The sequence below is a fragment of the Sabethes cyaneus genome, chromosome 2 (genome assembly GCF_943734655.1).
Source record: "Sabethes cyaneus chromosome 2, idSabCyanKW18_F2, whole genome shotgun sequence".
NCBI lineage: Eukaryota > Metazoa > Arthropoda > Insecta > Diptera > Culicidae > Sabethes > Sabethes cyaneus.
In genome coordinates, this window is record NC_071354.1 from 78756229 (window position 1) to 78773919 (window position 17691).

The 17691-nt window shown below is 42.7% G+C and overlaps 1 protein-coding gene across 1 annotated transcript in view; it reads left to right on the forward strand.

Annotated features, from left to right (window-relative positions):
• The window catches only part of LOC128737292 (uncharacterized), a 96798-nt gene that overhangs the window by 53481 nt on the left and 25626 nt on the right, over window positions 1-17691 (forward strand). Inside the window, exon 3 of the mRNA XM_053831899.1 lies at window positions 11311-11410. Coding sequence (XP_053687874.1) covers window positions 11311-11410 — 100 coding nt within the window. The remainder of the gene's footprint in view (window positions 1-11310; window positions 11411-17691) is intronic.

Below are 17691 nucleotides of genomic sequence, written 5' to 3' on the forward strand. Positions count from 1 at the left end.
TTTTCAACGAAGCACCAAAAGAACACACCGACCGGTTTAGGGATGAGGTAATCATAGCACCCTCCCTACTTCCTCCAGTGGAAGCGTTTTTTGGCAGGGAACCTGTTCGAGACAACATGACCGGGAACAATGGAAATCTAAACATACACCTTAGAACAACGTCAGCAACAAAAAACAACACTATGTACAACTTACATCCATCGAACGACAATAACCACCAAGGAAATCAAACAAATGAACTCGGCCCTGCACTGGCCCTGACCAGGGAAGTCCCGGTCCACACCGATGAACCCCTGGCGGCTGCTGGTGCTGGGCGCCTGTTCTCACCACAGGCAAGTAACAATCGAACACTATTAGGGAATAAACCTACAAAAGCTCAAAAATTTGCAGACTTAATCAACCCTACTCAACGATGCCCCGATACACAGCTACAACGAATATCGAGTGCATCAACGCCAATTAAAACACAACACGACTGCTCGTCGATGCCAGACCACCAATGCGACAACTCTCCCAACGCCATAAATGCTCCTGCGCCAAGAAATGAAGCTGCATCACCGCTCGAGCTTTGCTATGACTCTGCCGACTCAGAACCCGACGACCTAAAACCAACAACGACTACTTTCGCACTGCAATGGAATGTATGCGGCCTCCGTTCCCACCGACAAGAGCTACAAATACTACTAACTAAACATCAGCCCACTGTTGTTTGCCTACAAGAAACTAATCTGGATGAAAACAAAGTATCACAAAACTTCCTCGGCAAAAACTATCAGCTCATGCTTGGCCCATGCTCTCCAAATGGTAGGCAAGGAGTCGGTTTACCTATAAAGAGTGGCACACCGTTCGAGAGAATTAAGTTAAACTCTCCACTTCAAGCAGTAACAGTAAAGATCCACTTGCCAAACAATATAACAGTGGTATCACTGTATCTTCCACCAAAAGAAACAAACGTTGAAGAAAACCTTAATAATTTGCTTGCTCAACTGCCAAAGCCAGTACTCATGCTCGGTGATTTTAATGCGCATCACTCAGCATGGGGAAGCAGGCCTACCAGAACAAACGTTGCAGCTCAACATAGAGGCTTTCAAATATTGGAATTAGTAATAAATCATAACATGCTGGTGTTAAATGATGGATCACACACTCGAATCGACCCTGCTACTGGACAAACTCAAGCTCACGATATCTCTATCTGTTCTACTTCGATCGCTAAAAACTTTGTCTGGAAAATAGCCTGCGACTCTGCCGACAGCGACCACTTTCCCATTCTATTAGACACACCTGGTTCTCAAAATGAATCCAGACGTCGAAGAAAATGGATCTACGAACAGGCAAATTGGCAACTATATGAAGAACTTGCTAGCCAGTACATTAAGCCAGGACACGCTCTGACTGTCGAAGAATTTACTAGTAGTATAATTAGTGCTGCCGAACTTAGCATTCCAAGAACCAGTGGTAGACCTGGACGGAAGTCTGTTGCATGGTGGAACTCAGACGTCGAACAAGCAATAAAAAACAGGAGGAAACTATTGCGCTCTCTCCGACGAATCGATGATAGTGATCCTAGTAAAGCCAAAGCCCTAAAAGACTTTCAAGCGGCACGGTCTACATGCCGTAAAATAATTTTTGATGCGAAACAGAAATGCTGGGAAGAATTTGTACAGAGCATTAATCCCAACAGTCCAACTGCTCAAATATGGAACCGTATAAATCAACTTCAGGGAAAGAAAAGCACAAATAAAATAACCCTAAATCTACAAAGTGGAATGACTAATAAGGGACAGGTTGTCGCTGACGCGCTAGCAGACGAATATCAAAAAAAATCCTCCAATACCAACTATACTACGAAATTCCAGAAAAAAGCAGCTCTGGCTAATAGCTTTGTCCGAAAATCTCGGCGATCTAGTCTTCACAAAAAATACAACGCCGATTTCTCAATGGAGGAACTCATGTGGGCTCTTGACAGACGCGGGGGATCCTCAACTGGCGAAGACAATATTGGATATCCACTACTCAAAAGGTTGCCATTCTCAACAAAAGTAGCGCTACTAGAACTGTTCAATCGCATATGGGAGAGCGGAGATTTCCCGGAACAGTGGAAGACAGGGATAATAATCCCGATCCTAAAGCCAGACACGGACCGTAGCAAACCAGAAAACTATCGACCGATAACCCTGTTGAGCTGCATGGGAAAAATTTTTGAACGGATAGTCAACCGCCGCCTGATGACAGAACTAGAACTCTCTGGTAGATTGGATCACCGCCAACATGCCTTTCGAGCCGGAAAAGGAGTAGACTCTCATTTAGCTCACATCGAACCTTTCCTGAACATTAGCAATAACCAACACACGGAAATAGTTTCACTAGATATATCCAAGGCCTATGACACAACATGGAGACCTGCTATACTGAAAACATTGCAAAATTGGAAAATCACAGGTAGGCTAATTAACATCCTCTCCAGTTTCCTCAGCAACAGAAGCTTTCGCGTAGCAGCAAATGGTGAACTGTCCAGTGTCCGCATTGCGGAAAATGGCCTACCGCAGGGCTCTATTTTATCATGTTCTCTATTTCTGGTGGCAATGGAACCTGCTTTCAAAATTATACCATCCCACGTTCAAATATTATCATATGCTGATGACGTTCTACTCATGGTCAAAGCGACAAACCACGGAAAAGTGCGTCAACATCTCAGAAAAGCCGTTAAAATTTTCACAGAATGGGCAGACAGTGTAGGTTTTGTGACTGCTCCAGCAAAGTCGAAACTTATACATATCTGTGGCCTACAACATCGTAAACGCGGTCGGGCTATTCTAATCAATAAAGTTCCAATACCTCTTGTTAGAAAACTGAGAATCCTCGGAGTTATAGTTGATTCGAAACTCAACTTTCTTCAACACTTCGCGGCTACTAAACAAAGTTGCTTGAAGCGTATCAGAATACTGCGCATGTTGGGCTCACGATTAAAAAGAAGCAGTAGATCATCACTACTAAATGTGGGTACCGCGTTAATAGTGTCTAAGTTGTTGTTCGGTGTGATACTAACCAGCATAAACATGGAAGCAATGGACCGAATACTGTCGCCTGTCTACAATGATGTCGTTCGAAAAGCGTCAGGCGCATATAAAACAAGCCCTGTTTTATCTATAATGGCCGAGGCGGGCTGCTTACCATTTAAACTATTACTCACTCGACGCTTAGCGCAATTGACAACACGCTTAATTGAAAAAGATCCAAACATCGCTGATCTACCTGTAACTGGAAGAGTGAACGAAATATTGGACGAATGTATAGGAATCAAATTGCCAGGAATCTGCAGCATCCGAAGAAAAACCGATAGAGAATGGTATACCAACAAACCACGAATTTGCTACAAACTGAAGGAGAACATCAGAGCCGGAACATGCAGTATGATTGTCAACCCTATTTTCCAAAACCTTATCTCAAGCGAATACCCAAACCATAAACAGATCTACACTGATGGATCCAAAGACGGCGACGAAGTTGGTGCCGGCATAACTGACTTGCACGAAAGAAGATGCTATTCCCTCGCAAGTTTTTGCAGTGTATACTCGGCAGAGGCCTTTGCCCTAAAAGTTGCTGTCTCTATGGCCAATGAACACGAAGAAACAATAATTTTGACTGACTCAGCAAGCTGCCTCGATGCACTCTCCAGCGGAAAATCCAAGCACCCCTGGATCCAATCAACTGAACGAGAACTTTTAAAACGCAAAATCACTCTCTGCTGGATACCTGGGCATGCAGGCATACCAGGAAATGAGGAAGCAGACACCTTAGCAAACCAAGGAAGAAAAAACACGCCATTAAACATACCTATCCCCTCCGAAGACATCATACGGGAACTAAAAAACAAAATCTGGACAGCATGGGAACTAACATGGCACCAAACACAAGCTGAGCTACGAAAAATCAAAGCTAACGCTATTAAATTCGTAGATCGTAAATGTGCATCGGAACAACGGATCCTCACGCGACTAAGGATAGGCCACACTCGGACGACCCACGCCTATCTAATGGAGAAAAATCCACCCCCAACCTGCCAACATTGTGGTGTCCAACTTACAGTTGAGCACGTACTGACTGAATGTCGAGGTTTCAACATAGAAAGGAAGAAGCATGGTATCAATGGAACACTGTCTGAGATCCTCGCTAATGATAACACAAAAGAAAAAGCACTATTAGGATTCATTAATAGGCAATGGCCTTATAAAAAAAAAAAAAAAAAAAAACATAAAACTCCTTCGCTAGCTGTTCTGATTCTCAGATCCTGACTATCAGTCGGTGCAGGCAAGTAGCCAACCTATCCGGACCCATCTTAATAAGCTCCTCTACGATGCCCTTTTTGCCAGATGCCTTGTTCTTCTTAAGCTGCTTGATGGCTTCGAACACTTCACCTATGGTGAGGATCTGTACATCACCATCATCCGCCGTATCAGCCGTACTAATGTAGTCATTACTCCTGCTGTCTTGGTATTCCATCTCCGTACCATTCAGGTACCATTCAGGTCCACCTTTCAATCACCTTACGTTCACCCAACAAGATTCCTCCATCTCTATACCGAACCCCTTCCGATCCCCATCACTATTCAGTTTCTTGTAAAATTTACGCGTTTCCTGAGAACGATGCAGCTGTTCCATGTCCTCGTACTCCATTTCTTCCAGGTGGCGCTTGTTATCCCGGAAAAACTGGGGTTGCTGTCTTTGTTTCGAACTATATCGTTCCACGTTTTGACGGGTAACATCCTCTGTCATTCCTCGTCGACTCCTTTCAGCGAACCCAATGGCACCTTTCGCTGCGCTATTGATGGCTGCTTCAACGCTATCCCAGCAGATCTCGAGAGGGGCTTTATTTAGCTCTCCATTGCGCATACTCAGTAGCGACTTCAGGTAACGTGAGTCATTTCATATTGTACCGTGGCAGGCGAGTATTCTACCACTGAACCACCGTCGTTCTTCAACTCAAGATCAAATGCAGGAGGTGATATCGTCTCTACATCGTGTCTACATCTGTAGCTGTTACGCTCCACCTAAGTGGTCACAGAAGCAGTTTGACCGGATGCTAGACGTGCGTACCGACGAGCTCGTACCGACAAATGGAAAGTCCAAACATTGGTAATGCTACCGAAGCCGGGGAAACCGCCTTGTGATCCCTCGTCGTACAGTTCAATTTGCCTATTGGAAACGTTAGGCAAATTACTAGAGCGGGTAATCCTAAACAGGCTGACGCTAGTGGTGGAAAGTAATGTCGGGCTGGCAAGCACATAGTTTGGCTTCCGTAAGGGGAAGTCCACTGTTGACGTCATCAAGTCCGTCATAGGCCGAGAAGCCTATGAGACAGAAAAGACGAAGCGACAGGTATTGTGCCATAGTCACAATCGATGTCAAAAACAGCGCTAGCTGGGGTGCAATCGTGCTAGCGCTGCATAGGATCAAGGTACCAGACCATCTATCATCTAGGCAAGTGGCTTAAAAGTTACTCGGAAAACCGGACGCTAGTGAATGACACGGCTGATGGGGCGAAGAAGTGCAAAGTGACAGCGGGTGTTCCACAGGGCTCGATTCTCGGTCCCACGCTCTGGAATGCCATGTACGAAGGGGTGTTGAGGCACGAGCTGCCCAAAGGGATCGGGACCACAGGCTTCGCCGACGATATCTTCCTAACAGTGGTAGGCGAGTTTCTAGAAGAAGTGGAAATGCTGGCCTCAGACGTCATAAGCATAATAGAGGGCTGGATGGCTGGCGTCAATCTACGATTGGCACACCATAAGATGGAAGCGGAGATGATTAGTAACCGCAAGGCGGCCCTAGAGGCCAAAATTATCGTTGGGGGCCAAGTGATTGTCTCCAAACGTAGTACGAAGTACCTGGGTATTCAGATCGCAGGCTGAACTTCACCAGCCACGTGGATTATGCTTGTGGTAAGGAGTCAACAGCGGTTACTGCGCTGTCCAAGATTATGTCGAACGGCTATAGACCTCGCAGCAGTAAGAGACGCCTGATGGCCAGTATAGCCATGTCGGTGCTGAGGTATGGTGCACCGGCATGGGCCCTGGCTTTGGATGGTAAGCGCAATCAGGCATGTCTGAAAAAAGTGCTCCCATTAGCTGATCTAGAACATCTTGTTCTGGAAGACACGCTCACCGTGTAAACTTTTACCTCACTCAATTTTTATCAGAGCATAGGTGCTTTAAGAAGTATCTACATTCGCGTGGGCAGGTAGTCGCCCTTTTGCCCTGTATGTACGGTAGCCGAGGCAGCGGCGGAGCATGTGATGTTTCACTGTGCGCGTTTCAAGACCACAGGCGTGCGATGCTTGCTGTCGTTGGAGTAGACACCAACGCCGACAACATCGTGCAGAGAATGTGCGCGGAACAGCGCGCATAGGGCTATCCATAGGACGGTGACGGATGTGATGACGGAGTTGCAACGGCTAAATCATTTGCAACGACAGGGCCTGACATAGTTTAGCTAGGGTCAGATAACAGGCTGTGTGAGCAGCCCAGGTCCTAAGTGAGAGGTGCGGCGGTATGATGTAATAAGCAGTGTTATTTTAACCAACACCAGCAACGAGTACTAAAGAGTGCTTACGCACGTCCTCCCTCCTGAATTTAAACCTAATTCTAGTTCCGGGAGGGGTTCAGGAGACGGGGAGCTGGAGAGTTTTTAGTAGGTGGGCACAAGTTGGCACCTTGCGAATCCTACTCGGCACCGTGGAAGTATTGTCTTCGGATGATTTTCTCAAAGCTGCACAAAAATATAAAAAAAAGATGTTATTGATATTGACTGAGATATATTGTATTGTGGATTTTCGGGTTTTCAGTCAGTTTTATGTCGCAAGCGGCTTTTTTCGGCGTCAGGCAGTATGACGTTTCGGGCTCCGGTTTTGGCCTTTTTCAAAGGAAATATTGTCACATTTTTCTTGTCTAGTCGTTGATTACCTACGGACGGAAGTTTGAATTTTATCAGCTAGCAGGTAAAAGCATTGGTTTAGTGATAGAATAAAACTATAATCGATATAAACCTGACTGAAAAGCCGAAAATCCACAATAAAAAAAATTGTACCGTGGCAGGCTACGGTACCGAATGTTGGTAACAACGGAAAGTTTTTAGCACACTCTAACCATCTACATATCCAGAATTACATATCTACGTCATACCATGGTTTTTCCTGGAAGATCTGTTTCAACTAACCTGCTGGAGTTCAACTCTCTATGCCTGCGTGCAATGGACCAGCGTTTTCAAGTTGATGCAGTCTACGCTGACTTGAAGGCTGCATTTGATCGCGTGGACCATGAAATTCTGCTGGCTAAGCTTGATAAACTGGGTGTGTCTGCTGGTTTAAGAGCCTGGCTCCATTCTTATCTACGATACCGCAGGATGGCAATAAAACTTGGTGCGTCTCTATCTTGTTGATTCCAAAACAATTCAGGAGTACCTCCTGTAGCACGTAGCACGTTAGAACCACTACTGTTTTCTTTGTTTATAAACGATATATCCCGCCTATTACCGTGCGGCAGTAGATTGCTTTATGCGGATGATGCCAAAATCTACATGATCGTTCGCAACTCCGACGATTGTCTGAGACTTCAAGAGCTGATTGACCGGTTTTCTGAATGGTGCACTTGCAAGTGCATGACTATAAGCATCCCAAAATGTACCGTCATCAGTTTCTCTCGGAAAAAACATACATTGGTATACGACTACCGCATCAATGAACATGTCTTGCAACGTGGTGACAGGGTTACTGTTCTCGGAGTTATTTTGGATGAGCAAATAACGTTTAGACAACATTACGAGATGATCATTAGTAAAGCAACTCGACAACTGAGAATGGTACTAAGGATTGGCAATGAATTTCAAGACCCTAGAACATTGCGCGCTATACTGCTCGCTGGTTCGTTTCATTTTAGAAACAAGCTGCGCTGTATGGGACCCCCACTATGACTACTGGTCCCAACGAATTGAAAGAAGTCAGAAACGCTTCATCAGGAAAATTTGCCATATGCTGCCTTGGAGGAATCCCAAAAGTCTACCATCTTACGAAAACCTATGAAATCTAATTGGAAGTACATCACTTGAACAACGGCGGAAAGATGGGGATATACGATAGCCCTGCTGTACTTTCCTCGCTCCAACTGTACTGCCCTTTGCGCTCTCAACGACATCAACAGCTTTTACGTATAGAAACACACCGTACCAACTATGGCCTGCATGAGCCAATTCGGCATTTGGCAGTAGAATACAATCGTAATAGACTACTTTTTGACTTTTATTACTTGACCAATTGTAATTGTATGTGTATATATGGAATTTAGTGTGATATGTAATGTAATATGTTATTTGCTATTGTCCTAGAATGTATTTATGGTTAAGAAAAGATGCTGGGTTTTTATGCCTCTTTGAGGATGCGTGCTTTGGGCATTCTCAAGGCGGCTTTTCCCAGCCACCCATTTCATTTAGACCAATGAGTCGGTTGAAATTATTCAATAAATATCAAATATCAAATCTAAAGGTAGTGGTCCGAATCGATGTTTTTCGCCACGATAGGTTCTAACGTTGATGGTATCCAAGAAGTACCTTCCATCTATTAAAGCGTGGTCGATTTGCGAGTCCGTCTGTTGTGGTGATCTCCTGATGTACCCACATAGGAGGCTGTGCCGGAATTAGTTACTTCGTATTTTTGGAGGCGGCGAAGCCAATGAGTCGATGGTCGTTTTCGTTTGTCAGCTCTGAACTTTCCAATAACCGGTCTGAATTTCTCCTCCTGACCAACCTGAGTGTAGAGGTCTCCGATGACGATTTTGGCATCACGTCTTGGGCTGTTGTCGTATTCACGCTCAAGCGTCCTTATCGTCCTCGTCACTTCCTGGGTGTGGGATATGCACGTTGATAATACTAATGTTGAAGAAACGGCCTATAACCCACAACTTGCACATACGGCTGTCGATTGGTTACTGCCCAATCATGCGCTTTTGCAAGTCGCTCATCACGATAAAAGCTGTACCCGGCTCGTGTGTATTGTCACAGTTCTGCTGGTAAATGGGGTGTCCCTTTCTATACGAATGTACCCTAGACCCCTTCCAGAATACCACCTCTGGTTCTGGTCCGTATTCACATTATATGCTTACTGTACTGGTATTTTTTACGAATGGCTTGTAAAGCCTTCACCAAACCCCTGTGTCGCCGGAGGATTATCGTAACAGTACTGATTAGCGTCCCACACTGACACGAGGACGATGATTTCCCCTTTCCTATGAGCATACGACTTTAGTTTCCACGGGGGTTGGTTACCCGATCTCCATTAAGGTTACTCGTTTCCCGGTTGGTTTCACAAGGCGTTAGGGATAGGGTTTGCCGGATAAGGATAAGATCCAAAATATATGAACTCATTTATCACTGAAATTTCAGAACCGTCAATAGTCGCTGTCCGTGGAAGGTAAAAGTTGTTTTATCTGAATATTCTTCCTACCATATATTTGGATTCTGACGCATTGATTTCGCATTTCTCAATCCTCCTAGCCTCCGGTTTTAGTCTGACGTCGAATGTCTCCGCCATTCCAAACTATCTAATTCATTCATGATCGTCTGCAAAGCCTAGGAGTTAACTATTTCGCATCATAAATAGCGTTGTTAACTAACATATAGTACAGTCCATTCCCCTGCCACAACCCACTGCACGATTTGGAGGGACTGAATAAATGCCCCCGAAACAGGCATGTTACACATCATTCGATTCAAGTAGCTTCGATCAGTAGCCGCATCAGTTTATTCGGCAAATCGTTCTCGTGCACTATCTGCCATTGCTCTTTACGCTCGACTGTACCATACGTTACCCTGAAATGCATGAAAATATTACGGTTGGTTCATTGTGTTCCTGATATTTCTGTAGAAATTATTGGAAATTCGGAATGTGGAAATTTGATCAGTAGCCCCCACATGAAGCTCGTTTTATGAAGTCTTTTGCTGTTGAGAAGTCTCGTCGCTTAATGCAATTTTTTGGTAAAAAACGAAGGTGATCTAAGGGTATGTTTTTCTTACCTTTTTTGAAAACTTTTCTAATGCACAAAGATAAGACATGTAAGACTATCTATAAAAATCTATCTATCTATCTTGCAGGGATGAGGACTAATTTCATCGAAAAGAGCACCTAATACAAATACTTTTCTCTCGGAAATGCCTGTCGTAGTTGATCTACCCGATCGCTACAAAATATTTCACTTAAAGTTTTGTGTCAAAATGTGAAATCATCGTGGCTAGTTTCCTCATTGAAGAGTCATTTGATTTGGATGAACAAAATAAGAGATCTGATCACCATAAAGTTCCAAAATGGGGTATTCACGTTAGTATACATTCTCTAAAAGATCATGATTTCAATTACTTGCATTATATTTTTACCGGCTCGATAGTTTAATCGACCCACAGTCCAGAAAATCCTCGATGATCAGACTAGAATCACTAACTGCGGCGTCAATCTCCATTGTGCATACAGGAATGAACACGTGGTACTTCGCTGTTAAAAAAAATTCTCGGAATCTCGGTACCTACTAGCTAAATAATACATCATGAAATCCTACGATAATGTCATCATGTCCAATGTTTTTACTAAACAATATGCGATAACGTAGAAGACAGATTCAACTTGCAACATAATAAAACACGATTTAATCTTACTTAATGTCCTGCAATAATAAAGAACCAAAACCGTTAAAGAAAAAATGTCAACCTAAATCAATTAGATTGCTACAGGGCCATGTTTTTAATATTTATCGTGAATTGAAGTCATATGTCTACACCAAACGCTGCTCCAAAATAATATATGTTATATAGTGCGAATATTTTCCACTTCGGTAAATTTCATAAACAAACTGAACACAATTCCCTGAATCCAACAGACCCAATCAGCTTCACCAGAAAAATGCAAAACGATAACATTTCCCGCATCATTAGCAAACAGTTCCCATTTGTACTGCGATTTTCGGCACTTGATTGTCGGCATTTCAGATGCAAGATAACACAAGGAAGGAACAAGGCTCGGTTTTTGTTGCGCATGCGAGCAGCCAATCGAGCAATCTGATCCCGATTTCTGCAGCTCTGCAATGGATATATATTTTTACGACGCCCTTTTCAAGTCCCTTACGACGATCGAATCGCACCTCATTAAATGGAATTAAATGATCTCAATCGATTCAGCATATCTTGCATTTTTTGTACCCACTTTTAACTCGTCCCGACATGGTGTAGTACCTGCATAATTTCTCGTTATTTCTTTTCGCCACTTACTTCCAGGGGTACACTCTGCCGTAGCTCCTCGCGAATGGGACGGGAGCTCTAGCGCCGCCAGGAGGCACCACGCCGCCAGCAGCAGCGACAACGGCAACTACAGCAGGTATGCATGCGCCTTACACGGTAATTATCATCGCCCATAAATTCCTTTCTTAATCAGCAAAACCACGTTCGCAGAAAATGGTTCCATTCGTTCCTAACATGCGGAAAAAAATCGTTTGGATCGCTTCAATTTACGTGGTTCTCAAATCTCTGATTTATGGTCTCACTTTGGGCACATTAGTGTCAAACTAAAAGGATTTTATTGGACGCTGTTAGTATCCGAATGCAACTCTCGGCGTTAATGATGTGTGCATAATGAAGAAATATGCAAAATAGCTTCCAGTTGATTTTATTAATACGAATGCTTGCGGACTGGGTGTGAATTCCTGCTCGTCTGAAAAATCACCAGAAAAAACGCGCTCTTAAATTGGCTCATTTTTTATTCCTTACAACCGCGGCGCGGTGGAGGTTTGGATGATTGAACTTGAAATTATGCACAAATGATACGGCTTCGTAGCAGTCTGTTATGAATGGAATTTCGGTCCCGAGCGAGTAGGGATATGGTCGAAGGCGAAGATAAATTATGGACTATCACCGTATCTGCGCATCTTTTGTGCATCGCAAATCTTGTGTCTCGTAAGCCGATATCGCCCAGCAGGACGGTTCTGTCTGCTAAACATTGGAAATGACACGGTAGTGTCTTGTTAATAACTTAATTAATTGTTTTGCATACGGCGGACCAGCTTATTGAAATATCGTGCGTTTCTATAAAAAAGGAGCAGAGAATAAACTGGATCGGGCGATCACTCGCGATTGATAACCTAATTCGAATAAAATCGGTTGTTGACACTAGCTGTAGACAACGGTGAAATACTGTTCGTTGGTGGTTTGTTCCTGGTAAACAAATAGCAAATGATAATTTTAGATTGATCGATATTGGCACGTTTTGACGATAATCAATGGTAAATGGTGATTTTCGGTTTTTGAACTTAACTGACATTATTAACGAAGTCTGCTAAATATCATATAATAAATTTTATATAAGTTACCAGGACGACAATTTCACCGAAAATCCGAATTTAAAATCTTAACTGATGTATCAAAAGTTTTGCTTGTCTTAGGCGGATTGAATTCTCTCTACAATTAAAGTATAATCGTCGATAATAGACGAATTCGCAAAATGCATTCCAATATAATAATTTCAAATTTACGAAACACTCTGTTAACTAGGATAGAGAACAACATGGTCGCATATTCAGATAGAGTCTAATTCAGCATTTAACGATAGTCGGAATCACACAGCTAAAACAAAATTCCAATCTTTTTCTAATCCGATTTGAATAACATTGATAGGTATCTTGACTGTTTTGGCAAGATACAAAAATAGTCGATAATAAAATAATCTTATAAATATTCGAAACAGCTGCAGGTAGAGATTTCGATAGCTGAGAATAAACAAACGCAAATTTAAATTCGATGCAGCAAAAGAAGAGCTAAGCTAGAAATGAGGTGGATTTTTCTATCCGATTTTTTTTTTGCTTTTTATTTACATAAGCTCAAATTAAATTTTGCACAGAAGTCGCATGTTTTCGTTTTGCAAGGCATGTGGTTCACTTACTAATGATAGCAAACAAACGGTACGAAACCAATTCCTTCGGTCTCCTTCTATGTGGATCTAATCCTTTGTTGGCATATTCTGGGAGAAATACATCAAAATTCAAAATGAAAACACAAAGGAAAAAAACAAATCCTACGCAATAAAATAGAGTCAGGGCAATTAGAACAATAATCAAACAACGCTTGGAGACTTACACTCCAAAATTGATTTTGCGCAATGCTTCTATAAGCAGAAAGTCTCTGTATAATAAAGCTTGATACAGTTACTATCTGGACGCACTCCTTATTTTATTACTGTGCTTCTAGTGATTGCATTTAAATTCTTTCGACAATAGCTTAAAACTCGAGTCATTTTATATCTGAACGCAGCATTAATTTTACTGTTCTCTTAGCAGTCGAACCTGCTATGTTTTAGCGGTAGTTCGTTTTGAAATGTTTCGCGAGGTAATTAGCCCAATATGACCCGGGCTCTGTTGAAACCATATATTAAATATCATACGCTTCGACATAACGGGTTGAAACTGGCTAAATCGACCATGTGCATTCTCAAATGTTTCAGTCGCGGCATAGTATCAATCGGCAGGATCATAGCAAGAGAATTCAAGTCGGATTATGATATCGTCAAGAAATTCAATGCCACACGCTACGTCCGAAGGCACTTATTATTTAATTTTCAAGCACCTCAGATTTTTCTCCAAAAGATTTTAGTATTGGTCAAAACGATTAATTTAAGAAAGGTCTTAAAATATTCTATCTTGGGTTTTTTGAAAAATTCAAATTTTAAGTTTATAGGTCAGGAGTCATTTTCTCTCAAGTGATCTTACCCGTTGTAATGGACCACCTCCGATTTCAACCAAATTTGGTATAGTTACTCATTCCGACCTCACATTCAATTTCTCAACGTTTTGTACGGATTGGTCAATCCCCCGCTTCTCTATTTTTCTCAGATTTTCGAAAAAACTCATTTTTCGCTGCATGTCACTGCAAGGGCGATTGATCAATCTGTAAAAAAAAACTTTGGGAAAATAAATGTGGGGTTGGAATGATCAATTATACCAAATTTGGTTGAAATCGGAGGTAGTCGATTACAACGGGTAAGAGCACTTGAGAGCACTTGACTCCTATGCAAACTTAAAAATTCAATTTTTCAAAAAACACCAAGAAAGAATATTTTAAGACCTTTCTTAAATTAATCGTTTTGACCAATACTAACATCCTGTGAAGAAAAATCTGAGGTACATGAAAGTTAAATAATAATTGCTTTCGAACATTGCGTGTGCCAGCCAAAGCACCGTAAAAAGGATTCGTGTGCGAGAAGTATTTTGAACACTTCGAGCCAGTAAGCAGCTAAACAGAACTCTGAAGCAGAACCGAGTAGCCAAAAGACGTGCCCGAAAGTACAGTGAGATTTTCACAAAGTACATAGGATGCATTCTCATAGACGATGACACGTACGTGAAGTTGGCTTATGGGCAACTTTCCGGACAAAGCCACTGGTCGAGGTGAGGGTTGGGATACCGGGAGTACCGAAACTGGTGATACCGGTACTACCCGCCGATTTCTCAGTACCGAAATACCGGTACTGATTAGTTATGCAATTTTTCTAACAAGCGCCCACAAAAATGACGTGGAGTAACAATTTCAGCATATTTAGAACTACGCGGAATGTTTTTAAATGATTGACCATCAGCAATGTGATTGTGGAAATTGTTGACAAGGTACCGTTGAGCATTGGTTATGAAAAGATGACGAGCTGTCCATGAAGCAGAAATTTGTAAAAAAAACTTAAGCAGGGCAGGTCAAGCTTTAAAGAGTTTGATTAAGCTTGGATTTAAAAATATTTCAAAATAAATGCTTACATACTTTAATTTAGCGGCGACGGTCCGTTAACGATCCTGCACCGAACGAGTTACATTCTTCCATTACTGCTGGTCCTTGGTTCTCCAATCAACTTTCACCAACAGCTGAACGTACATTGTTCTGGATAGCGCACATCCACCTTGTCAGGGTCTGCCATGAAGTTTACGTCATCTTCGTGGTTCTCTACGGAAAACAATTTTGGCAACTCTTTCGTCGGGCATTCTGACTACGAGCCCAGCCCACAGTAGCCTACCTGTCGCCGTCGAACAAAATACCATAAGCAGAAAAGACAGGTTGGCATCACGGTTAGATAAAAACGAAAACTTCACTGTGACAGGTAACAGATAACGAGAACCAGAACGACAATTACAGATCAGACAGTCAGACGTGTACTAAATTAATGAGATACAAAATTAGACTTGATCACAAATTTCGTTAAAATCGTAAGTAAAATAATTGATGTTAGATACAGATTAAAACTTTCTATAATTTCTAAATACAGTTAAAACTACATATACATAAACTAAATACATAAACCTTGTTGTGGAACACAGAATATACAAACGTTGAAGACATTTATTGTAAGTACATACATAAAAAAGTTATACTTAAAATTAAGGATTAAAATATTTTAGCTTGAAGCTAACTCTGATAAAACTAAGAGTTTGACTACGAGAGGTCCGAAACGATTCTAGTTCCCGCAACAAACTTCAAGAATAAATCGAAATTACTATCGGCGTCAGTTCCATAAGGAACAAAATGGCTGAATCTGTTATCGATACCACTAACAAGTCTGCCATGAGTAGCGATGACCATCACTGTAGGGTATGCAACCTGCCGGATGATGTAGACAACATGGTCCAATGTGATGGATGCAATTTCTGGGACCATTTTAATTGTGCCGGCGTAACCGATAGTATTGCCAATGAGAGTAGAAGCTATTATTGCCGGGATTGCGTTCCCCGTGCTCCCCGATCTATGGTTCAATCAAAATCGACCTCTTCTAGTGCCCGTGAAGCACGCATTCAATTGGAGCTTCAACGCTTGGAAGAAGAAAAGGGATTGCGCGTCCAGGCAATGGCAGAAAAGGCAAAACAAGAAACAGAAATGCAAGAAAAAGCGTTACAGTTAGAGATGGAAAGAAAAAAAAAGACAATTGCCGAAAAGCTATCACTGGATACGGAATTTATCAAAAGGAAGTATGAAATACTCCAATCTCAGATAGATGAAGATAATGATGGTACGAGCGTGCGAAGTCGACGTAGCACTATGCGAGACATCGAGAAAGTTGCAGATTGGGTAAACAATCGACCAGCAGTGACCCTGAGTTCCAATACTGGTATTATCAAACCCACTGGACTCACGTCGCAAGCAGCAACTATACACACTTCAGAGCAGGCGAAGACTGCCCACAGCTCACTTGTTCCAGGCTATGCCTATGAGATTTCTCCTCCAGCGGTATCACGCAACGAATTTGCATCGGTTCCATTCATAGCGACTTCAACTTCACAAACAGCGCCACTTCAATCAACTCCCCTTGCCGCTGTGACGGTAGAAAGTGCTGTCGGGAGAAACAGACAACAGGAGGAGGGCATGGCAGTTTCCGCAGGCCTAACGACTCAACCACCATTGGGTCCGGGAACGACACGGAATACAACGAGATGTTCTGAATCAGCAGGGGTGACCAGTTCAACAGCAGTATTAACAACTCTATCCCAGTTTAATAATGGAATGGCACTAAATAGCAATACCATACACGACAATACAGCAAATGTGGTGTCAGTAAGTAATCGATATTTAGTATCTGATAGGTCCAATTACTTGTTAAACCATACCGGGTTAGGCTTTAACGAGCAGCCATATTGGTCTTCTCAGTCGCGCTTTATTCGTTCCGGCGCAGCTCCTTTGGTAGATCTAAACTGTGATCCTGGTACGACTTTAAACGCGCCCCTTAATGTAAGCGGAATCTCTGCTTTTCCTCCGCTGAAATCGTCCGCGATTAATAATCCGTGTCCCACTAATATGTCTTCACAACGCCCGCTAGTGACTAGTGTGTCAAGCTATCAAACTCCGATTCCATCGGTACCACAAGTTGGAAGTAATGTCCCACGACTGTATTCGGGCCCGAATGCTCAGCAACTAGCCGCTCGACAAGTTGTATCAAAGGATCTCCCATCCTTTTCTGGCGACCCAGCGGAATGGTCACTATTTTGGAATAGCTACATAGGAACAACAGATATGTGTGGGTTTACAGATGCTGAAAACCTTATTCGGCTGCAGCGATGTCTTAAAGGGGAAGCGAGAAAGGCTGTCAGTTGCTTCTTGGTACATCCGTCGAACGTCCCCGAAGTGATGAATACATTGCGAACCCTGTTCGGGCGACCAGATGCCATCATAAATTCATTGCTGAGTGAAGTGCGTGCCACCCCAGCACCCAAACCCGAAAAACTGACTACACTCATAAATTTCGGATTGGTAGTGAGAAATCTCTGCGCCCATCTAGTGAACACGGGACAAGAAGCACATCTGACAAATCCTCTCTTACTGCAAGAATTAGTCGATAAATTACCCGCCAATATTAAACTTGATTGGGCTCTATCCAAACAACGCCATCCGTATGTAGACCTTCGTACCTTTGCAGAGTATATGAGCGTGATCATTACGGCAGCCAGCAGCGTGACAACCACTCAGGATTCATTCGCTCAGAGAACGGACAGGCAAGTTGGGAAAGCTTTCGTCAATGCTCACTCTGCGGAGAGCACTATTGAGCCAGACCAACTGCACGCAAATCATAGAGAGTTAAACGTTCAAAGCAATAGAGGTGAACGCCCGTGTCTGGTATGTCGTGATGTTGGGCATAAACCG